Genomic DNA, 22,610 nt, shown 5'->3' on the forward strand with positions numbered 1-22,610 from the left:
GAATTCAATCTCGAGGAGGGTCGCCGGATAAATTTAGGATCTTGAAAGGGGGGTTTTTAGCAGGTGTGGCTCGGCTTTGGACAAATCCGATCATCCTACATACGGCAATTGATTTGCGGAAACAAACACCTTGAGCGAGCGCATTGGCCACAGCGATTTGGTCCAGAACCGCACCAACACAATTATTGTACTTTATCCAGCATGGGCAAGAGGCTCTTATGAGATCCCAATAGCTCCTTGAACAATATGATAGACACCCCAGCCGTACGCATCGTCGAAGTCGGTCCCCGAGACGGGCTACAAGCGATCGAGGAGATCGTGCCGACGGAAATCAAAATCGAGCTCATCAAAAGACTCTCCACGACGGGTCTGCGGTGTATAGAAGCGACTTCGTTCGCGCCGCAGCGATGGATCCCCCAGCTCGCCGACCACGACGCCGTCATGCACGCGGTACGGGAGATGCAAGACCGCGCCGCGGACACCTCCTCTGTGCGGTACTCTGTCCTGGTTCCCAATCTCAGAGGGTTGTTAGCCGCGGCCGATGCGGGCGCGCGGGAAGTAGGAGTCTTCGTCTCCCCGACTGAAGCGTTCAGTCGCAGGAACAGCAACTGCAGCGTCAAGGAGGGTCTGGAGCGGGCCAGCGAAGTGACGCAGAAGGCGAGGGAGTTGGGCATCCATGTGCGAGGGTAAGTTGAAGACATTCCGTACTTGTAAAACAGACAGGAAGAAGTCAGAAAGGGACACCCCATTCGGTGATAAATACTGACATTGACATGGATTTTGGCGGTAAAGGTATGTCTCTTGCGTCTTTTCTTGCCCATTCGAAGGCCCGACAAAGCCGCACGACGTCTTGACCGTGGCACAAGCCCTGCTGAGCATGGGCTGCTACGAGGTCAGTCTCGGCGACACCACGGGGTCGGGGACTTCGGCCCACGTCCGGCGGCTACTCGATGTACTTCTGAAATACATCCCTGCTCATCGCCTGGCGGGCCATTTCCACGACACCTACGGCCAAGCGGTGGCCAATGCCGTCACAGCTTACGAACTTGGTCTGCGCACGTTCGACAGCAGCGTGGGCGGCCTAGGAGGATGTCCGTACAGTCCCGGGGCGAAGGGGAATCTTGCCACCGAAGACCTCGTCTACACTCTGGAAGGGATGGGGATTGCGACGGGCGTGGACTTACAGAAACTGGCTGAGATCGGTCACTGGATCAACGAGAAGCTGGGGAAACCAGATGGCAGCCGAGCAGGTGCGGCAATCTCTTCGAAACGCAACGCCGTGCCGGCCAAAGACAGCCCTAGAACTCAACCTACGAGGACATGGACCATGGTCAAACAAGATCCAGAGTATCAGCTGCTCCGAAACGGATCAACGGTCAAGATTGTGTTGGATCGACCGCGCAATGGCAACGCTCTTACCAGGACAATGCTCACCCACCTGACGACACTGTTCGAGACGCTCTCCAAGGACCCCTCGGTCTTCCACATTGTGCTCACAGGCAAAGGCAAGTACTTTTGCACAGGCATGGACCTCAGCGGCGGCGGCGCCACGGCTGCTGGAGCAGACGCCGCTTCGAAACAGGCCCAGTTCGACGGTCTCTACAAACTGTTCGAAGCCATCGACAGAACGCCTCAAACCACCATCGCACTGATCAACGGACCTTCGTATGGCGGCGGCACAGGCCTCGCTTTTGTCTGTGACATTCGCCTAGCCCAGGCCAATGCGACATTTACCATGACCGAGGTCAAACTGGGCCTGTGCCCTGCCACCATCTCCAAGTTTGTCGTGCGCGAATGGGGGGTGGGCTTTGCCCGCGAGGCTATGTTGACCGGTCGAACAGTCACGGTGCAAGAACTGCATCGTGTCGGAGTCATCCATGCTATAACCAGCAGCGCCTCCTCTTCGTCACCGCCCTCCTCCACAGCCGTCGCGGACCGAACCCAGATCGACCTGGATCGATTACTACAAGACTATCTCGACAAATACCTCCGCCACGCCGCTCCGCAGGCATCAGCTCGTACCAAGGAGTTGGTCGCCGCGGCGTGGCGATACACAGGAGACGAGCGTCAAGACAAAGTCATCAAAGACGTGTTCGAGTGGATGATTGCGCCCAGTGAGGAAGCTCAGATCGGCACCAAGGCATTCCGGGCGGGAAAGAAGGAAGTAGACTGGCACGGGGTGTACCAAGGGCGCAAGTTGACCACAGATAATGATGGCCAGGGCCGTAAAAGCAAGTTGTAGGTACAGAATCTATGGTCATCGACATTTTGTAAACCACCCCATCTTCTTTCTCTCTCCATTACCCATTGACTCTCCTATGGTTAGCCAAATGTTAGCCATGCAGTTCGAGACAGGGCGAGCAGGAGGGGTATGCAAATATACACAGGGACATGGGTGGCCATACAATTCATTGCCAACGCTGAAGACCCGTATACAAGCTGAGCCAAGCGCAGAGACGCAACCACAAGAACAACCCACCCAGGGAGGGGTCCGTGTTACATGGAGAATGAATGCCGATCTTGCCTCACAGCCAGTACTGGCCAGTGTTACGCCTAGTAATCACTTAGTCTTGCAATTCCGATCATCCATTCCCGATTGATGATTCCGTGTCGCTCGAACGCCCGACTCCTCCACACCGTCACCCCGCGCGCAGTTGGCCCTTGTTATGTCAGACTCTGGTAGATCAGGCCTCGGTGACGGCTTCGAGTATGGGCCCGCGCTACAAAGACTGTCTGTGATTGTTGTTTCCTCGCAATCCCTGAAAACCCCCCTTGGAGCTAGAAACCGGCGGTGGACCAAAGATTTATACTCTCCAGTCCAGAATCGATCCTCGATCCTGTGCACAGATATCTTGCGAGGTACTTGCGCAAGGCTAACAAGCAAAACACGGACACATCGCCTATAACCCGATGGCAGGAAAGACCTTTGGCTCGTCTTTCCCCTATGCCGACCCCTTGTGGTACTCTCGGGGCGTCTCGCCCTATTACAACGAGAGCCATAGACAGCTGAGAAAGGACGTTCGTCAATACGTGGATGACCACATCACTCCGTATTGCGAGCAGTGGGAGAAACAAGGCCACGTCCCTGCAGAGGTGAGTTGAGATCTGCTGTATCCCTCACCCTAGTTATATCCAAGAGGGTATGGAAATTTGTTAGGAGGCTCACGATCCATGTACTCTACAGGTCATCAGGAAGCATTCAGACCTTGGATATACGGCAGTGTCGGTCTTCCCCTTGGACAAAGAATACGCCAAAGGCATCCGGTTGCCTGGAGATATCCCGCTGGACAAATGGGACGCCTTTCACGACTTGATCTGCATCGACGAGATCATGCGGTGCGGCTACCTGGGCGTGGTTTGGGGCTTGACTGGGGGAAACATCTACGGCGCACCACCGCTTGTCAACTATGGGACGGCACGACAGAAGCGACAGTTCCTGCCAGGCATCTTGAGAGGAGATATACGCTTCGCCCTCGCGGTCACCGAGCCTGATGGTAGGTAGAATCGTGTCCTCCATATCCAAGGCCCTAGCACCTCTGCGATCGGCCTGAGCTAACCATATATTTGTCTTTAGCTGGATCGGATGTCGCAAATATCCAGACAACCGCGACGAGAAACGGCGACGTCTATGTAGTCAACGGTGCGAAAAAATGGATCACCAACGGCTTGTGGGCGGACTACTGCACCACTGCTGTGCGGACCGGCGGCCCTGGCGCCAACGGCATCTCAGTGCTGATAGTCCCCATGAAGAACAAAGGCGTCACATGTCGTCGGATGGAAAACTCTGGAGTATCAGCCAGTGGTGAGTGTCTGACCCTCTCAGTCCTTTCAGCAAGCGTTGTTGGAGGCTGAGGACGAACGCTGGACTGTTCCAACTAACCACACACTGAGCGTGGCAGGATCGACATACATCGACTTTGACGACGTCGAGGTACCCGTGGAGAATCTGCTGGGTTCAGAAAACCAAGGGTTTCCCATGATCATGTCCAGTATGTATTCCACAAGAGCCTCTCCAAGGAGCTCAAGTTCGACTAGGCGTAACCACTAATCTCCTGGCCACGCAATAGATTTCAACCACGAACGCCTTTGGCTCGCCTGTGCAAGTCTCCGCCTGGCACGAGTCTGCGCCGAAGACGCCTTCCGACACGCCATCATCCGCGAAACGTTTGGGCACAAACTGATCGAGAGCCCCGTGATCCGGTGGAAGTTCTCCACGTTCGGCAGACTGCTCAACTCGGCGCACGCGCACATGGAGGAGCTGACGTACCTGCTGCACACGATGGACAAGGCCGCGGCCCAGGACGCACGGCTGGGCGGGCAACTGGCGAACCTGAAAGTCCTGGCCGGGCGGGTTCTGGAGCGGGTGAACCGCGAAGCGCAGCAGGTGCTCGGCGGGGCGGGATACAACAAGACCGGGAGGGGGGCGCGCATCGAGCAGATCAGTCGGGACCTCAGGCCGTTGGTGGTGGGAGGTGGGAGTGACGAGATCTTGTCGGACTTGGCCATTCGAGAGGAGATTAAGCGGTCGGGCGTGGGTGTGAATCTGAGCAGACTGTAAAGGGGGGGACAGGACAGCCTTGTCTACATACATGTACCTGATTGACTTGCTATAGCTGGATTTATACCTGTCAGCCCCTTTCCGTAAGAACGAGGACACCTTCTTAGGCCTGGTCCATTGACACATACATCCTCATCGTATTTATACCTCTGGTGACAGACAACCCATCACAATCCTGACAGTCTTCACAGCCACATCTAAACATTCTCTAACAATGCTTCACTACCCCTCCCTCCAGCATCAGGAATCCTTATCCCAAGGGACAAAAGACAGATCTACTCGGCGAAAAAACATCCACTAATTAATTACCTGACACCTCCATCCTCCATCCCCAACTGGGCATTTTTCGGGATTAGGAGGGGGGCGAGCAGTCGGAAATACCTTGTCAATACGAGGGGGATGGGGTGAGTTTTAGTTACAGCACGTCCCCGCCGGTGGGTGAAGAAAAGTGGCGAATTGAAAACCTCCCTTTTTCCGCGAGAGACTTGGGTCCCTTGCTCCATATGCTTGGGGAGGTCGATTTGGAAAAAGACTAAATCCCATGGTCGGGACGGGCGAGGTGGTCATAAGTTCCTGACAGTGCCAGTAGTGTTCCTTCTTATCTATATGCCTCTTACGCGCTGTCTGTCCTAGATTTCTAGGGTTTCGAGAACAGACTTCCTCGTACAGACGAGACAACAGACATCACTCTATTCAGGTCAGGTCAGGACAGTTGTACTCCAGCCATGCCAATCTTCAAATCCTCGTTCCCTCCGATCGAGGTCCCCACCAACCTCCCGGTGTGGACGTGGCTATTCGACTCCGAATACAGCCCACTGCAGAGACAGCAGCGCGGCGAGAAACTGGGCGGATTCACAAACGCAATCACAAAGGAACGCCTCGGCTACGACGAGCTCAAGGTGCACACGACGCACCTCTCGACGGCGCTGGTGAGGCGGTACGGTCTGCAGGCGGGCCAGACCGTGGGGATCCTCACGCCCAACACGGTGTGGTATCCCTGCGTCATGTTCGGCACCCTGCGCGCGGGCGGGATAGTCTCTGGCGCGTCCCCGGCATACAACGCCGAGGAGCTGGCGTTTGCGCTGAAAACGGCCGAGGCCAAGTTCCTCTTCACCGCGCCTCCGAATCTCTCGGTCGCGGTGGCGGCGGCGAGGAGCGTCGGGATCCCGCAGGAGCATGTCTTCCTGATCTACGGGGCGGCAGAGAACTTCACCACGCTGGCGGAGTTGCTCGAGATCGGCAGGTCGTACGGCACCAGCCAGGTCGAGGCGTATAGAATACCCCCGGACAAACAAAACAGGGACGTCTGCGCGTTTCTATCCTTCTCCAGCGGCACGACAGGCCTGCCCAAAGCCGTCATGGTGGGCCACTCCAACATCATCGCCCAATGTCTGCAGGTGGGACGAATGACCCCGGCGTCTCTCCGGCGCATTCTCACGGTCCTGCCCCTTTTCCACATCACGGGCCTCGTCCACCATCTCCACCTACCCGTCTTTCTGAACGCGGAGGTCTACCTCCTCCCGAGCTTCACAATGGAGGACACACTCCAGAGCATCCAGGACTACCAGCTCGAGGAAGTCCTGCTTGTGCCTCCGATCTTGATCCGCATGGTCCGCGACCCGGCGCTTCTTCGACGGTACAACCTCAGTTCGTTACGGCGACTCATGTCCGGCGCGGCGCCCTTGTCCGCCGAGATCCTCGCCTTGATCCAACAATACTTCCCCAACATTGGATTCAAGCAAGGGTACGGCATGACCGAGTCGTGCTCGTGCATCACGCTGCACCCGCCCGACATGTATGATTTCCGATACGCAACGCGGGTCGGGACGATCGTGCCGTCGACCGAGGTCAAGTTCGTCGATCCGCAGACCGGCCGGGAGTGCGGCGTCAACGAGCCCGGCGAGATCTGGGCGCGCGGACCGCAGATCGTGATGGGCTACCTGAACAACAAAAAGGCCACCGAAGAGACCTTTGACAGCGAAGGGTTCCTCCACACGGGGGATATTGGGAGTATCGACGACGAGGGCATGGTGAGCATCACAGACCGTCTGAAGGAGATGATCAAGGTCAACGGCATCGGCGTAGCGCCCGCGGAACTCGAAGACCTCCTCCTGGGCCACGATGAGGTCGAGGACGTGGCCGTGCTGGGAGTCAAGGACGAGCTCTCCGGCGAGCATCCCAAGGCTTTCATTGTCGTGAAGCAGCAGGCCACACAGAAGAGGGAAAAGGATCTCGATGCCCTAAGGGGACGGTTGATCAAGTACGTCCAAGAGCGGAAAGCACGGCACAAATGGATCGCCGAGATCGACTTCATCGACGAGATCCCCAAGTCGGCGTCCGGTAAGATCCTCAGACGCGTGCTCAGAGACAAAATGTCTCGGGGGAATCCGCGAGCGGCCAAGCTGTAGATAGGATGGGATGGGGTGGACTGTGTTGCATTGTACGCGGACGGCAAAAAATCAGTCAAGACCAAGACCAGGTTGCATGTTTCTTTGTAACTCTGGTAGTGACATGATGGGGTTGGGTGGTATGAAGTGAATGAATAGTCTCCTGTAATTAGCCCTAGCAGTAGAAGCTTTGGTTGCTCTCTCTCTCTTTCTGCCCCTCTTCCCTCCTTCGTGTCACACCCTCATGGCCCCAAAGCTACTGATAAAGTCGCTGAGCTGCTCCATGCTCGTCTCGTCGTATCTCGGCAGGATCGTTCCAGGAACATTGCAAAGCCAGCTGTTGATGCCCGACAGACTTTCGGCGGCTTCGAGGCTTCTCTGGGCCGACGACAGCCTCTTGAGTTTGACCTGTGCCAGCAGCCAGTACTCTGGGGCCTTTCGCATGAAGCCTGTCCGCTTCCAGGACTCGGTTGAATCCAATCCGGACCCAGCTGTCTGGTTCGATTCGGTAGAGGTGGTGGTGGCGGATTTGCGAGAGCCTCGCGAGCCATCCAACGTCAGGCCGAGTTTCCAGATGACTCGCCAGTTTGCGATGGCGTTCTCCATGGCCTCGACTTGGGATTCGGACCCAAAGCCTGGATCGATGTGGAAAATGTAATTGTGGAAGGCGGAGACGATCGTCCACAGGTTGAGGACGCCAGTCTCGGCAAGGGAGCGCTGGGTGGCCGGGTCGATGGTCCTCTGCCGAAAGCATCGGATGGCGGCGTAGAGTGAGGTGCATGCGGGATGGCGTGGGCGAGCGGTCCACTGCCGGATCTGATCGAAGCACTCTTGGGCGGTGGCCGCCTGGAAACAAGGCTCCGGACAGGCCAGGTCGTTTGTCATCTCGCGAATGATCATCCTCGGGGGCAGGTTGTTGAAGATGGTGAATGCCGTGTCGAGGAGGAACACGTACATGACGGTGCGGATCACTTGTTCACGGAGCACGAACGTCTGCCATGAAAAGTCCTGGAATCTGTACGTCCCGAGTTGACCGTGATTGGCGTGTCTCATGAGACAGCGGGCCGTTGAAACCAACGAGCCAAAGCGTCGTCTGCGGATTCGCTCTTTTGCTGTTGTATCTCGGCCCTCCCAGGTTTGGAAGAGGCACACAGCATACGCGGCTTGGAGAGAGTGCAGTCTGGCCTCGAGCTGGTCCGGAGGACAGGATGGCATCGCCACCGACGTCCCTGGGGGAAAAATTGCCTCGTCCGCGAACACCACTTCCTCCAACATGTCGAACCAAACTTTGGCGTTTTCGCGATCCGAGCGATGCGGGGATAAAGACGCACCGATCACGGCCATGGGCGCGAGGAGTCGACAGGGGCACGTCGCAGCATTGAAAGAAGGTTTATGGATGGTTGGCCAGTTCGGGTACCACAGCACCCAGTAATACTCCAGATAGCGTTGAAGATTGCTCGGTTGAAAGAAATGGACGCAGGCGCTTTCCTTGAGCGTGGACCAGTCACCCATGGCCGACGTGGCAGCAGCCGAGCCACGACGCCGGGCGGTGGCTTTGATGGCAACGACAATCTCATGGCTTTTCAACGCCAGGGCACTGCTCAGGGTCCCAGAAGAGATGGGCTCGCTGCAGGAGGATGGTTTCCGGTGCCAGGAACCCGATGGTGGTCCTACAGGGCTGGGGTTCGACACGTCTATCTCGAATGGTGGCGACACACAGAATTCTTCTTTGCTCAATTCCATTTCGAGGGTACCCGTGACATGTTGGAATTCTTCCATACCAAGAGAGTCGAGGTTGATCTGTCGAGTGTGCTCTCTCGCTGTCTTCGAGTGCTGCTCAAAGAGAATGCTTCGCGCCTCGTTAACGGGGTATGAAGATCGGTCAGACAGACCTTCCCACGAGTCCTCCCCGACTGAAGAAGGATCCTGTGCCACTAGGGTACTGTCCACGTCAAAGGCGTCGCTCATTCCAGAGTCATTGGTTGTGAAGCGGGCGAGAAAATCAAAGGAATCCGCAGGGTCGTCTTCCAGATCACTGGCATCTGTGGAGTATGCTAGACCACAGGCTCGATCAGCCGAGTGGCTCTGGTCACCGAGTCCGTTCAAGGACGGGAAGAAAGCAGACTCTCGATGTTGAAGATACATCTGGTGAGTGTCCAATGGACTTTGTTGTCCAACCTCTTCGACAAGGGTGACCGAGCTTTTTGGCGCTTCCATGGCTATCTTGGGTGGCGCGCTGTCTGTGTCTAGCTGTGTCTCTGAGCTAGACATGTCCGACAACTGCTCGTTCAGCCTTGCGTACGTACAGGTTGACTTCCTCGAAGCACAGGACTTGCACGGCCGCTCCGAGTTACAACCTCGCTTCAGCCGGGCGCACTGGTCGCATGCCTCTCGACGCGTCTTTGGTTTCTGATTCAACGCCGGCCAGGAGTCGCGAGGACTTTTGTTGCTGGGGCATTTTTGGAGGTGACGCGTGAGAACGTCTCTTCGTTTGAAGCTTTTGCCGCATGACTGACACGAGTATGGGTAGTTATCGGTGTGGGATGCGAGATGTCGTCGAAGATGGTCCACGCGGCTGTATGTCGTGCCGCAGATAGGACAGAAGGGTTCTTGACTCGCCTGCTGGGTTTTTTGCGCCATCGAGATGTGTTATTTCCAGCTTTGCTTGGGGGACTGAGTCTCTGGCGGGGAGGAAAAAAAACAGGTACGAAAACCCGACCCAGGCAGTGATTAGGCCATGACGACAATGACACAAGAACAGACAGGGTCTGCCGGCTGTTTCTGTGCGAGTGTTGAAAGATGGAAAACAGTGGAAAATAGTGATCAGTGATGCTGGGGTGTGAATCGAACGAAACCCGCAACCCGCTGCTTCACTGCGCCCCTCCCGGAACTCTTGGAGCTGCGGTCATTCTCGCGGATAGACACCCAAGACACCCAAGACACCCAACCTTTTCTCCCACGGGGTCAAGAGCCGACGATGCGGGGCCCCCACAGGCTCCGCAATATGAGCCTCTAATTGTCCTCGTGTTGTTTGTCGAATGGCAGAAATGCCGATTGAAGCGAGATCTTCCCCCACATGAGGCTCCGTGCCGTACTAGCCTCGTTCAGTCCAGGTTCGGCACATGGAACGAGGCTTTCCATACTCAAAAGATACACATAAGAATGGGTGGCTTGGGGGGGAAAGGGGACGAGATATATCGGACGGGGATTCTCTTTCTTTGTGCAAACATCCCCATCAAAGGACTTTTGAGATCTTGCCAGAATGACTTCTGATCTTCCCATCCTCACTACCACCACGAATGGTACCTCCACCGGCCGAGTACCTAATGGCACGGCATCCCGAAACGCAGGTGACCCTTTGGTGCTGCCACCGGGGATCGATTCGAAACAGTTCCAAACCTTCATCTGCCGCGTGCAGGACATTGTTGGGCAGGAAAATGTCACCATTGTCACCTCGCCCGGAGTGTCGGACGACGAAAGCTATCTGAACCCGAGCAAGACGCGCGACATATTCCACATCCTCGACGAGGATTACTTTGTCAGTTCGGCCACCGTGGCCCCGCGGAACGTCGCCGATGTTCAGGCCATCATGAGACTGTGCAACGAATTCGAAATCCCTGTGTGGCCCTTTTCCATCGGCAGGAACGTCGGCTACGGTGGTGCTGCCCCCAGGGTGCCCGGGAGTATTGGCCTCGACATGGGAAAGAACATGAACCGAGTGATCGAGGTCAACGTCGACGGTGCCTACGCCCTGGTCGAGCCTGGAGTCACGTTCCAGGAACTCCACGACTACTTGGTCAAGAACAGCCTGCGGGACAGGCTGTGGGTGGATGTCCCAGATCTGGGCGGTGGATCAGTCCTGGGGAACACAATAGAAAGAGGAGTTGGCTACACCGTTCGTATCCATGGTCTTTCGAAATTTGAAGGGGTTCCGTATTGCTAATCAAGCAAACAGCCTTATGGTGATCATTGGATGATGCATTGTGGCCTCGAGGTGGTTCTGCCGGACGGGACTCTGCTGCGGACCGGGATGGGAGCGCTTCCTAACCCAGCTGCTGATCCTTCGCTTCCACCTGAAGAGCAACCAAGTAACACGGCGTGGCAACTGTTCAACTATGGATTCGGTCCGTACAACGACGGCATTTTCTCGCAGTCATCTCTCGGTGAGTGTCATGTCCTCCAGAAGAGAAGGAAGAGGAGAAGAAGAAGCCAGCCACAGAGACGACGCAATGCCACTGACACCTGAGAACAGGAGTCGTTGTCAAAATGGGCATGTGGCTCATGACCAATCCCGGCGGATACCAATCCTACCTGATCACTTTTCCCAAGGACAACGATCTTCACCAGGCGGTTGAGATCATCCGCCCATTGAGAGTCGGGATGGTTTTGCAGAACGTACCCACGATACGACATGTCCTCTTGGACGCTGCAGTCATGGTAAGCCGTGGAAAATAGCTATGCCGAGTCCTTCTGGGGAGGAAAAGAGAAAAGCTGGCTAACAGTGGCTGACCAGGGAAACCGTAAGAAATATTCGCAATCCGACAAGCCACTCACCGACCAAGAAATCGACGCGATCGCCGCCGAGCTCGGTCTGGGGAGGTGGAACTTCTACGGCGCGCTGTACGGACCGGCGCCCGTTCGAGAAGCCATGTGGCAGGTGGTCAAGGCGTCCTTCTCCCAGATCCCGGGGGCCAAGTTCTACTTCCCCGAAGACATGCCGCAGAACAAGGTGCTCCAGATCCGGGACAAGACCCTCCAGGGGATCCCCACCATGGACGAGCTGAAATGGGTCGACTGGCTCCCGAACGGGGCACACTTGTTCTTCAGCCCGATCGCCAAAGTCGGCGGGGACGACGCCGTCGCGCAGTACGAGCTGACCCGGCGACGGAGCGAGGAGTTTGGGTTCGACTTCATCGGCACCTTTGTGATCGGCATGCGTGAGATGCATCACATCGTGTGCATCGTCTTTGACCGCAAAGACCCGGAGCAGCGACAAAAGGCCCACAAACTCATAGCCACGCTGATCGACGACGCGGCGAAACGGGGCTGGGGCGAGTACCGGACACATCTCGCCCTGATGGACCAGATCGCCGCGACGTACAGCTTCAACGACAATGCCCAGATGAAGTTGAACGAGACCATCAAGAATGCGCTGGATCCGAAGGGCATCCTGGCTCCCGGGAAGAATGGCATCTGGCCGCGATCGTACGATAAAAATGCTTGGAGAATTAATGTTTGAGGTCAGGAGATCGTGGATCAGAGCTACATATAACATACTTTACATCTATCCATGCATGTCTGATGCATACCTACAAGAAAAAGTCCAAGTACAGGACATGATGGGAGAATGGTGATGCCACACTCTACGCTCATCTCTACCCCATTCAACGCGCAGGTGGCATCAAGTCGGCACCGCGAATAACATGTATTCGGCTGGTGTCGCAGTCATCTCGCCAGGTCAATGTCCACGTACAGTACCTGTATCTGCTTGACAAGCTACCTAAGCACATTGACGATCTGGAGGTATCATGATTAGAAGGATCCGGGCATTCATACTTGGACACGTAATTTATCACGATACCAGCAGGGCCATCTGCATAGAGACACACTCCCTGCTCGTTACTCTGTCTTTTCAATCCCACCTATGCAACTTATGTACTTCTTACATATGTATAGCCATGCTACGGCACCATCTCCAAGTAGTCCAAATCTCAAACTAAACCCGACGTCTACACTGAAGACTAGGTAAGATGCCGGCACCGAAGTCCTAGAAAAAGGAGCAGATAGAATCCTCAATCATTTCTCAAACCGAACATCAAACATAAAAAAACCAATTCGACAGCGCGACACGATCCCTTCGTCGCCTGACCCGCGTAGCCAGCCCGGTCTGCTTGTTGAACCAGAAATTCTGCGTCTCCCACGGCCTGTCCGTGGCCAGCTCGAGGTCAAACGTCCGCAGGAGCTGCGGGATGAGTTTGTGTAGTTCGCTCAGAGATATCTGCTTGCGAGAGGAGGAAGTTAGTCAGTGGTACCTTTACCATCTCGTCTTTGTTTCTTCAATGGGGTTCCTTCTACCCAAGATAAAGGAGAGGAGAGATAGCGCAGGAAAGGGCGAAAGGGACCCAAGAAAGAGTGTCTGACGGGGCATACATTCTTGCCAATACAGGTCCTCGTCCCCGCCCCAAAATGGAGCATGTACTTGTCCATCGTTTTGGCGTCGGCGGTCAGCCAGCGCGAGGGCCGGAACTCGGCCGCGTCGGCGCCAAAGATCCTCTGGTCATGGTGAACGACAGCGGCGTTCATGCCGACGCGATACCCGCCCGGGATGACTTCGCCGCAGAGCACCAGGCCGCCCTTGGGGGCCACGCGGGGCATGGTGAGGCCGACGCTGGGGTGGAGACGCATTGCTTCCTTGATGCACGCGCACAGGAGCGGCAGCTTGACCGCCTCGGAGTACTGGATCGGGTTGCTGAGGAGGCCGTGCTCGTCCGCGTCGTCAATCTCGGCCATGACCTCCTTGTACACGGTCGGGTTCTTCATCAGGTGGTAAAGGACGGAGCGCATGGCGATGGCGGTGGTGTCAGACCCGGCAAATCTACAAGAGGGAGAGGTCTCTGTCAGCATGGACGTGCGAAAGCTCTTGCAAGATATGAAGCAAGGACTAGCTAGTATGGACAAGACAAGACAAGACCAACATTGCCACGTAAGATTCGTACTGAATCTCCCCCACTTTGAAGTCGTATTTCTCCCCTTTCTCCTGCGAGATGTCAAAGAGCTGCTGCAGGAGGTCTGTCCGGACGTCCTCACTGCCCGTCGACAAAGCCTGCAGCCTCCTGTTGACACAGTCACGCGCCGCCTGAGCGATGTGGTCAATGGCCTTGAGCGCCTTTCGGACCGTAGGACTAAGCAGCGAGGTGCCGAGTATAAAAGGTCGCATGTAAGTCGGTGCCAGGCCCGTCTCGGCGAGCACGGGGAGAAGCGCGTCGAGGGACTGGATGTAGGACTCGTAGTCGGTGCGGTACTCCATGAAGCCGAACATTTTGCCAAAGTACAGCTCGCCGACGACGTCGAAGGCATACCTATGTAGGTGCAAAGGGATTAGTGTATATGCCCTGACCACTTGGGAGGGCGGGGGAAGATTCACATCTGCAGCCATTGCCCGAGATCGAATGCTTCTCCTCGGTCGGCAAACTCCCCAACACGCTGCATGAAGAGGTTGGAGCAGTTGTCAATGTACCGCTCCGACCGCAGCACGTTCGACAGACTGTACACATGACTGACGATCCGTCTCCGCTGGGCGTGGAGTTTCTCGTCCGTGGAGCTGAAGTGGTCCGGGTACTTGCTGAACGACTTGTTTCCCCAGACAGGGTAAAAGTCAGACTTTGACAGCGCGTTCGTCGTCCGGTAGATGTGTGGGATCGCCTCGGGGTCGGCACAGGCGATCTCGTTCGGAGCGATGCGGATCAGGGGGCCGTATTTCCTGTGCAGCTCGCGTTGCACGTCTTGCATCTTGCCGTGCGAGGTCTGGTGCATGATCCATAGTCTCGAGACGGACGCGAGAAAAGGGCCCGGGATCTTGGCCAGGGGATGCAAGGTCCGGCAATAGACGATCCAACCGAGCAGATAGAGAACAGCAAGGCTTGGAAGGAGTGCCCAGGGCAGCAAAAAGGGAAGTGGATATCTGAAAGGATCCGAAAACATTTTGGATGATTGCAGAGTATGCTCTATACCATACAAAGAAATGAACAAGTCTGGAGGAAGAGGAAGAAGAGGAAGAGGAAGAGGGGGAGGAGGAGCCAGAAGAAACAAAGTATTCAGCTCCCGACATTGTACACTTATTTACCTCTTCAGTGACCCAGAAGTGTTGGTTGGACACATAGTATTCGTGACCCGTGCAATGGTCCGGGATCGACTGGTACTCCACGTCTTTCCCCGGATCTTTCCCTCCACATCAGCCCGGCACTTGAGAGAGAGTCGACCTTCTGCTAGAAGTTGTGCCTGGCGGTAGCAAAAGCCCCCTTTTAGACCATCCCTGGCAGGTAAACAAGTGGTCGCTGAAGTACTAAATGGTTGTGCTTCGGCATCAGCATCCTGTCTTGAGTTCCCGCACGAGCTGGATTTGAAATGAGACCGCTAAAGCCAGGAAGTTCGGGACGGGATAAGGCGCAGTGTCTGGGCCTTCGTGAAAGATTTTGCCTGGGCGAAAGTGTGAATATCTCTGACATCCTTTACTCGATGAAAACGTTTCCCGGCGATCCTTTAGCTGTCTTCATAGACGGACCAACAGCAGGGTTAGGTCCTCTTCGTGATATATCTTGTAGGCTCACCACTACTCGGTATGGGAACTGTACTCATCGACCTACCAGCACGTAGCCAGAAAGACAGACAACTATGCAAATTCGATACACAAGGAGCATAGAGCCTCGGGATTTGTCCCCCTCAAAAGGTTCCACTCTCACCCCACATGGACCTCCGTGCCGAGATTGATATTGTTGCCGATGTGATGGTCGCCGTCCTTAGTAGTGGAGCCTAGGTAGTTGATAGATCTAGCTAGTTCTAATATGCTTTTACACGTTCTTTCACATGGGTGAGGTAATGTCGCCAAGCCACGTGATCAAAACTTGGCCTCGCGCTGTCAAAGGCTGAAATCGCATGCCGAGTCACCTTCTCATTAGCACCACCATGGCGACCCTGCAGAGCCCGTCGATTTTGCTCCAGCCTATTGACAAGTGGACTCCAAATCATCTCAACTTTCTACAGGTGGACGACGGCCAACCTTTCATATTCCTGAGTGATATCACAGTAGAAACCGATCAAGGTACGTGGTACAATCTCTGCCCAATGCGCGATGAATTCTGACTTGCGATCTCAGCCGACAATGAATTCCTAGAATGCCTTTTGATCCCCACTCAAGATGTGCTCAACTTCCTCCACTGCCGTTCCAGAAATCGAACAAATCCTTTCCGTCGGGTTTTCAGCCATCTCCATCGAGTTCTCGAAGTCGCGGACGATCCTCCCGTACAGATCGGTCTTATTGAGTCTCTTGTGGACGTGCTGTTGAGTTTCAGCCCCAGGCGGACTGGACTGTATGGGACACAGCTGAGAAATGGACGATAACTGATGAATTATAGAGTCACAAAAAGGGCCGAACCTCTGAAAATTGGAGGCCTACGAATTAAGTGCGATGGACTTTTCATACAAGACCAGTGGACTCTCGTCCCGGTCGCGACATTCTTGGTAGGAAGAAACCAGGTTCCATGAAGAATCTATTGCTAAGCACAGACTGCAGGCTTTAAGGGGGTCTGATGACGACAAGATTCGTGAAATTCAACAAATCCTTGCCCAAGCAATTCTTGCGTTCACTCAACGACCCGAAATGGATGACTTTATCAGCTTTGTGGTGTGCTCGACCGGAGCGGCGTTGCACTTGGCTAGTGCCCGCATCACCCGAGGCTACATCGAATCTCTTCGCAAACATCAACGACCGAGCCTACGTTTACAAGTCTGTCGCTCCACAATCTACGATCTGAAGATTCCGGATGGTAGGAAGGACGTAGCGATGCTTCTGCTGAGGATGCTGAAATACTTGGACGAGAGAAAACTGCCATAAAAGACTTGGATTCCACAACCACCCCTGCCGCGTTCGCAAATTATATCCCTGAGATCTGCCCACAAACAAGCACTCACTTATCGGCATTTTTGGGCTATGGAGATGGGAAAGATACAACTCTTTTATGTCTGCGACGGTCAAATGTACGACAGTACCGTGGACGCTGGCGACCAAGGCATGTTGGTCTTTCCACCCACCGAGTTCTAGGGATTGAGCAGTGGCTTGGCCTAGAAGTTCAGCGGCCTCTTGACCCAGTGGACGCGCTGTCCACTCTTCCGTCTCGCCACTGGATCGATGGATTCCGCCTGCGCTTCGCCTTTTGGCCTGAGAGCGAGTAAGTTGGCTCAGCACTCGACGAGTCCAAGCTGGTAAATGGATGCTAAGACTGACCTCCAAAGATAAGACAGGCATGATACCGTATCGGTCCGAGCCCGTAAAGCTTCCTTGTCGAGTGACACAGACGCCGCCGTCATTTTGGACTGTAATGACCTGTCTAGTGCCAAGACGCACATGCATAATCTGGGAATTGACCACGGAATAAGTCGTTAACCCGGGGTGAACAAAGGCAACAGTACGTATTCCATACAGCTGCAGATGATATCTGATCGATCCAGTTGCGGGGATCAAGCCGTTGTCCTCAAAGACGAGCATTTCTTCGATCAGAGCTTCCAGTGCCTGCTTTGATGTTTCCTCGGGCTTGTCCTCTTGACTCGAACTCGACAGATCGCTTTCAGTGCTTGGGTTCCTCGCGTGGCTTAGCCTTTCTCATGGTATGTATTTCTTTTTCAAAAACGGCGCAGGCAATATAACTGAAACATGGCTTTGAAGCTCCACGGAGAATATCTGTGTTGTCTGTCTGCTCTACGTGGACCAATGGCTTTGGGACAATCACGCCACAGTACAAAACAAGGGATGTGGGGAGCCAACAAGCATGATTCAACCCTTATCCGTTCAGTTCGTGTCCTGGTTAATGCATCTTGACGTGATGCCATCCATAACAACCTTGATGGAAGCGTACACGTTGTCGAGGTGAACAAACGTTTCTAGCCAATAGCAAAGCTCCCCCTAGAACGACATCACCCAACCAGGAACAGAATCTTCCGTTCAAGACCGCTGGGCCTCATTCAGGGGGTTGATACGTCGATCAGATCGATTGAGATATCTACACATTACATCAGCACCCACACAGAGTCAGCGAGCGATAAGTGCCACAGAGCAGACATGTCCGCCTTTGTAAAAGGCACCTTGGACTCAAGAAATGGAAGAAAAGGACTCCTCACCTCGTGGCACAGGTACTTGGTCGGCCTCCACTTCCGGGTGGTCCCTCGTATTCCAATACTGGGCAAAAGTAAACGTCGCATCCTGGAGAGAGACGAGGTTCCCATGATCGTCCCAGTAAATATTGTCATGCTCCTCTATGCTGTGCGCACCTATGCTGATCGCACGATGGGTGTTGGCAATAGCCTGGACCAGACAGATGTCGATGACCTTTTCCTGTCCACCCTGCCTCCAAAGGCAAAAGCAATGGCACGAGAAGTCCGTTCGGCTCGGGTCTGTCTCCTCAACGAGTCTGGATTGGCCGAACGCGGCATAGAAAGGATTGTTGCAGGGAGCATTCGTCCCAATCAGGACGCTGGGCTTGATAAAGCCCCAGGGTCGGACTATGCAGGTTCGAGTCTCAAAAACCTATCAAGGGGTGAGATCAAAAGCGTCTGGGCTTTCGTTTTTCAGGTACGCTCACATCGGTTTCCTGGCCCGTTTGCCGATCCGTCCACCTGCCGAATGACTTGAATGCGTAGTTGACAAATGCACCCAAGTCAAAACAGCTACAGGTTGGGTGATGTTTACTCAATATCGAACCCAAGAAGAAAAATGACCCACGAAGATAGGATGGAGCACCTTCAACTGAGTCATAAGTAAGACCTGATCCGGCAAAGTCCCAGAGTTGTTGAACGACATGTGCAACTAGGACGATTTTCACATCCTCCGGAGAAAGGGTCGTGGAAGCTAGGTCGCCATACTCGGGGATGGTCAACTCGATCAGTTCAAATACGTGGGCCGGAACACTCTCGATGTTGGATGAAAGGGCACTCGGTTTGGCTATGTGGAAGCTCGGATCGCCCCGGAAGAAGTAAATTTCCAGAGGCACCTGGCATCGAGCAACCGGCCAGGGTAGCCCAACCTCATACAACTCCCAGATCCAAAGTCCCGTGGCCTTGAACGGAAAATGCACCTTGTCCATCTTGCCATACAGGAAGGTCGCTGGCCCCCCAGGACTGGATAGGTTGTTGCTGTCGAGTTTGGTCTCACCTCCCGTCGCACCGCCGTCTAACTTGAAATGACGGCTGGTAATCGGATAACTGTGTATCTTTCCAGGATCAGGCATGACGGGTGGTTGCCTATCATCCTTGATCGAACTGCCGCGAAGATAATAGCAATGTACCCCGGGAGGAACAGTAACCTGCGCTAAGATTTGCAGAGGGATGGGCACCTCCTCCTCTTCATCGGGGATCAGCTTCAAAGCAATCGGGTGCCGCTGATTGGAGTCATCGTAGATCACAGTTGGCACTTCACGTGGGGCCTGTTCTCCGACCCTCCAGATTGCCTGATGGGCGGCGTGGGGGACGGTGGCGATTTGAGTAATTGACAAGCGGTTCATTATGCCGAGTGTGCGCACGAGACAGCTGCTGGAAGCCAAAAGGAATCCTGGTAATGGTATTCCCTAGAACAGTCAATGTGGTCTGAGAGTCTCAAAGACAGCTCCGAGGGAAAAATCTCCTTGCTTCAGATATGATTGCTTCGGAGGAAGTGAGAGAGACAGAAGGAGGAAACCAACAGGGAGAATACCGTAGAGGTCGGGGCCCGTGCTGCTGAGAAGAAGAAGAAGAAGAAGCTCAATATATGTACATGGCACGAGGCGCTGCTGCTCATGATGTGAAAGACACCCAGGGGTAGACAGGCAGCTGTCCACCCCCCCCGCCCCTGGTGTCCCCCTTATTCATCATCCTAAGCCACCTTCTTTCCGATGTGAGAGTCGAAGTTGAGATCATTGGACAGCAAGTCCGAAATATGACCTGTCAAGAGAATAAGTCAACAACCTCTGCGCCCGACTTGAGTGCGTGTGAGTCAGAAGTGAGGCTGAGGCCCCTCGCTGGGATAGGTAGACCAGTTGTGACAAGTCTTATACCAGCTAGCCCATGCACGCCAACCTCGAGCCACGAAGCAGACAAACGTCCAGACTGCCATCGACCCAAGGCCAACGCAGACTTCACGGGACCTTTTCTGTGTAACTTGAGCAGAAGCCCTTGGGTTAGCGCGACGACGGCGACGGCGGCAGCGGCAGCACCACCACCGACGTGCTAGGAGCTCCTGGTTTGATTCGTGGTCTGCTTCCCACGCAGGGACGCTAGTTGGAGCGCAAAACGAACAAAGGGATGCAGTGACGGGATGAACAAATCCGATGCTCCGCGGGATCCATGTTCGATTTGAGCCTCACCAGTGTGCAAGTTGACCTTGGCTTGACTCGGTCTTCGCCTATCTATCCGTGTGCTGTACCCGGATACATATGTTTCCGAGTAGCAAACAGGAGGTGCCAGGGTGCCAAGTCTAAAAGCCAGTCGAGAACCGTAGATATCTACCCTATGTGACACAGGATTATTCAGCGTCAAATAAAAAGCCAACAGGGCACTACGAGTAGTGGAGTTCGGACTACAAGGCAAGCAAGTTGCTTGTCTAGAAACCTTTGCACACGGGGCATACGTAGAATACCATAGCTATCGGGCGTACATACATTCCGAGACCCAAAGTAATCAATAGTGGTGGCGACAGGGGAGGTTCTTGTGTTGTCAATACGCCCATGGAATAGCCTCCCCGTCATACACGTCCTCGGAACTTTTTCTTTTACACCTTGTCCGCAATGGACTGGCCAGTCTGCTCGCCGGGCATCTTGAAGACAATCTTGTGGACCTTGCGGGCCTCAAAGTCCTTGTAGGCCTGGGGCGCGTCCTCGAGGGACATGGTGCGGCCGCACAGGAAGGCGACCTTTTTCTGCTCCTTGACCAGGATGTCGAGGGCGTCCTCGAAGATGCTGCGCACGGGGCAGCGCCCAAAGGCCATGGTGACGTTCTTGCCGTAGCACAGGAGGCCGTTGAGCGGTATCGTCTCCGTGTGCACGCCGATGGACGAGATCTGGCCGAATGGCCGGATCATGTCGAAGGCCAGCATGAAGGCGTCGGCGTGGCCCACCACCTCCAGCACCACGTCGGCTCCGCGCCCGCCGCTGGCCGCCTTGATCTTCTCCACTGGATTGTCGTTCAGGTTGATCGGGATGGCCCCAATCTTCTCCGCCTCAGCCAGCCGTTCCGGGATCGAGTCAATCGCGTACACCGTCTTGACCATAGTCAGCGCGCACGTAATGGCGCAGATACCCACGGGCCCGCACCCGATCACCACCGTCGTGAACTCGTCGCGGTCACGCTGCGGGAGGTCCTTCAGGAAGCGCTGTGCCGCGAAGTACCCCGTGGGGAAGATGTCGGCCATGAGAACGAGCATCTCCTCAGGAATTCCTGTGATGATGATACACACGTCAATGAGAAAAGGTCGCTTTCAAGAAAAGAAAAGAACCAGCTGGTGCTCAACAAGGGGGAGAGAATACTCACCAGGCGGAGCTTTGACCAAAGTAGTATTCGCCAACGGCACCCTCACGTACTCGGCTTGTCCGCCATCGATCGCGTTGGCCGGGACCGAATTCCCAAACAACTCGCCTTTGCTGCACCGACTGGCCTGTCCGCGCACGCAGTAGTAGCATTCCTGACAGGCCGTGTAGAAGGGAACCACGACCTTGTCGCCAATGTTGAAGTTGGTGACGGCGTCGCCTTTCTCAGCAATGGTCCCCACAAACTCGTGACCGCAGACGAAGTTTGGCGGGCACTTCAGATGGCCTCGGTAGAAATGGAGGTCCGAGCCCTAAGAAGAAAGCGAGAGAGAGGTTCAATATGAAGACGATCGGTGGCTCAAAAGAGGAATGGCGGGTAGGAATAACTTACGCATAGAGCAGTCGAAGTGACCTTGAGCACGGCGTCGGTCGGCTTCTGGACCTTCGGGGTAGGTCTGTCTTCCACTTCGACCTACAACGCGAGAAAAGAAATATCAATACCGGTCATGTTTTCGGCTTTTGCTCGCGAGTTGAACAACACATTTTGGAGGCAGGCAGTAGATTCAGATCCGGCCAAGGACCCTCGGATCCCATGGAGGAAAACGTTCTGACAGGCAAAGAGATCCCCAAAGCCGCTTCCGGGAAAGGGGCCTTTTCTGGTCGTCGATCGAGCCAAGGCTTGCAAAAGAAGCAGTGATTGGTTTCTTGCCTACTTACATGGAAGTCACCCTTCAGGACGACGGCACGCATTGTAGCTGGAGGCATTTTGGGGAATGGCGACGAGGGTTCTCTCTTAGCTTCTCCTGCTTCAGCTGTCGCTCACTGTCGTGCTTGCCGCGGTGTGAGAATTGCCTTCGACGTAGATCAAAGTCGAGTGAACCTAGGATCGGATCTAATGCGAGGGGGAGGGAGGTGGGGAGAAAAGGGAAATAGCTTGAGAAGAGCCGAGCAAGTCGTTCTCCGGGATGCAAAACTGCAATGCTTGTTACTGCTCTGGGACGAAGCCTTGTCGCTTAAAGGGATGTTGACGTGCCTGGGATGTCGAATGTCGAGACGTAAAACGTAGATTATATGAAGGTGAGAATGTGGGCTGCTGTCGTCTCGATCGAAATCGTCATGAGACTTGCTTCTCCTCGTTTTGCTTTTCCGCTTCCTTCAACCATTGCCCGCCCCCCTCCCCTTCAAAATGCCACATCCGATCCTTCTCTACTCTCGGAGAAGCGGGGGTTCTTTTTCGTTCAAGCGAGTTCCCCGCCCGTGCAACTGTTGGGTTTTGGGGGCGAGTCGTGCCGCGGCAATGCGATTTGGGCTGCGAACATGCGGGGGAAAAGAAAGATTAATGAGTTGGTCTGACGACGAGGCTGAGAGCCCCGTGGAGCCCCTCGCTGGGCAGGCCCTGTC

At 54.8% G+C, this 22,610-nt stretch overlaps 9 protein-coding genes across 9 annotated transcripts; 5 read left to right on the forward strand and 4 right to left on the reverse strand.

Annotated features, from left to right (window-relative positions):
* Nucleotides 1-246: 246 nt before the first annotated feature.
* Nucleotides 247-2,242, forward strand: AYO20_06390 (hypothetical protein; the record flags this gene model as incomplete). Its single annotated transcript, XM_022644681.1, has 2 exons — nucleotides 247-686; nucleotides 793-2,242. The coding sequence occupies 2 exons, from the start codon at nucleotides 247-249 to the stop codon at nucleotides 2,240-2,242; spliced, it is 1,890 nt and encodes a 629-aa protein (XP_022499349.1).
* Nucleotides 2,243-2,910: 668 nt separating this feature from the next.
* Nucleotides 2,911-4,558, forward strand: AYO20_06391 (hypothetical protein; the record flags this gene model as incomplete). Its single annotated transcript, XM_022644682.1, has 5 exons — nucleotides 2,911-3,093; nucleotides 3,185-3,494; nucleotides 3,575-3,802; nucleotides 3,900-3,989; nucleotides 4,068-4,558. 5 exons carry the CDS (start codon nucleotides 2,911-2,913, stop codon nucleotides 4,556-4,558), a joined length of 1,302 nt encoding a protein of 433 aa, XP_022499350.1.
* Nucleotides 4,559-5,283: 725 nt separating this feature from the next.
* Nucleotides 5,284-6,966, forward strand: AYO20_06392 (hypothetical protein; the record flags this gene model as incomplete). The annotated part of the gene is made up of 1 exon (XM_022644683.1): nucleotides 5,284-6,966. The coding sequence occupies one exon, from the start codon at nucleotides 5,284-5,286 to the stop codon at nucleotides 6,964-6,966; it is 1,683 nt and encodes a 560-aa protein (XP_022499351.1).
* Nucleotides 6,967-7,179: 213 nt separating this feature from the next.
* On the reverse strand, nucleotides 7,180-9,216 carry AYO20_06393 (hypothetical protein; the record flags this gene model as incomplete). Its single annotated transcript, XM_022644684.1, has 1 exon — nucleotides 7,180-9,216. The coding sequence occupies one exon, from the start codon at nucleotides 9,214-9,216 to the stop codon at nucleotides 7,180-7,182; it is 2,037 nt and encodes a 678-aa protein (XP_022499352.1).
* Nucleotides 9,217-10,207: 991 nt separating this feature from the next.
* On the forward strand, nucleotides 10,208-12,184 carry AYO20_06394 (hypothetical protein; the record flags this gene model as incomplete). The annotated part of the gene is made up of 4 exons (XM_022644685.1): nucleotides 10,208-10,840; nucleotides 10,901-11,108; nucleotides 11,198-11,382; nucleotides 11,459-12,184. The coding sequence occupies 4 exons, from the start codon at nucleotides 10,208-10,210 to the stop codon at nucleotides 12,182-12,184; spliced, it is 1,752 nt and encodes a 583-aa protein (XP_022499353.1).
* Nucleotides 12,185-12,760: 576 nt separating this feature from the next.
* On the reverse strand, nucleotides 12,761-14,646 carry AYO20_06395 (hypothetical protein; the record flags this gene model as incomplete). The annotated part of the gene is made up of 4 exons (XM_022644686.1): nucleotides 12,761-12,907; nucleotides 13,096-13,540; nucleotides 13,641-14,024; nucleotides 14,090-14,646. 4 exons carry the CDS (start codon nucleotides 14,644-14,646, stop codon nucleotides 12,761-12,763), a joined length of 1,533 nt encoding a protein of 510 aa, XP_022499354.1.
* Nucleotides 14,647-15,627: 981 nt separating this feature from the next.
* Nucleotides 15,628-16,555, forward strand: AYO20_06396 (hypothetical protein; the record flags this gene model as incomplete). The annotated part of the gene is made up of 4 exons (XM_022644687.1): nucleotides 15,628-15,763; nucleotides 15,818-16,031; nucleotides 16,077-16,182; nucleotides 16,235-16,555. The coding sequence occupies 4 exons, from the start codon at nucleotides 15,628-15,630 to the stop codon at nucleotides 16,553-16,555; spliced, it is 777 nt and encodes a 258-aa protein (XP_022499355.1).
* Nucleotides 16,556-17,806: 1,251 nt separating this feature from the next.
* Nucleotides 17,807-19,214, reverse strand: AYO20_06397 (hypothetical protein; the record flags this gene model as incomplete). The annotated part of the gene is made up of 2 exons (XM_022644688.1): nucleotides 17,807-18,241; nucleotides 18,297-19,214. The coding sequence occupies 2 exons, from the start codon at nucleotides 19,212-19,214 to the stop codon at nucleotides 17,807-17,809; spliced, it is 1,353 nt and encodes a 450-aa protein (XP_022499356.1).
* A 1,241-nt stretch (nucleotides 19,215-20,455) lies between these two features.
* AYO20_06398 (hypothetical protein) lies at nucleotides 20,456-21,974 on the reverse strand (the record flags this gene model as incomplete). Its single annotated transcript, XM_022644689.1, has 4 exons — nucleotides 20,456-21,120; nucleotides 21,214-21,520; nucleotides 21,601-21,681; nucleotides 21,927-21,974. The coding sequence occupies 4 exons, from the start codon at nucleotides 21,972-21,974 to the stop codon at nucleotides 20,456-20,458; spliced, it is 1,101 nt and encodes a 366-aa protein (XP_022499357.1).
* Nucleotides 21,975-22,610: the final 636 nt, after the last annotated feature.

This window comes from Fonsecaea nubica (genome assembly GCF_001646965.1).
Source record: "Fonsecaea nubica strain CBS 269.64 chromosome Unknown Scaff40, whole genome shotgun sequence".
NCBI lineage: Eukaryota > Fungi > Ascomycota > Eurotiomycetes > Chaetothyriales > Herpotrichiellaceae > Fonsecaea > Fonsecaea nubica.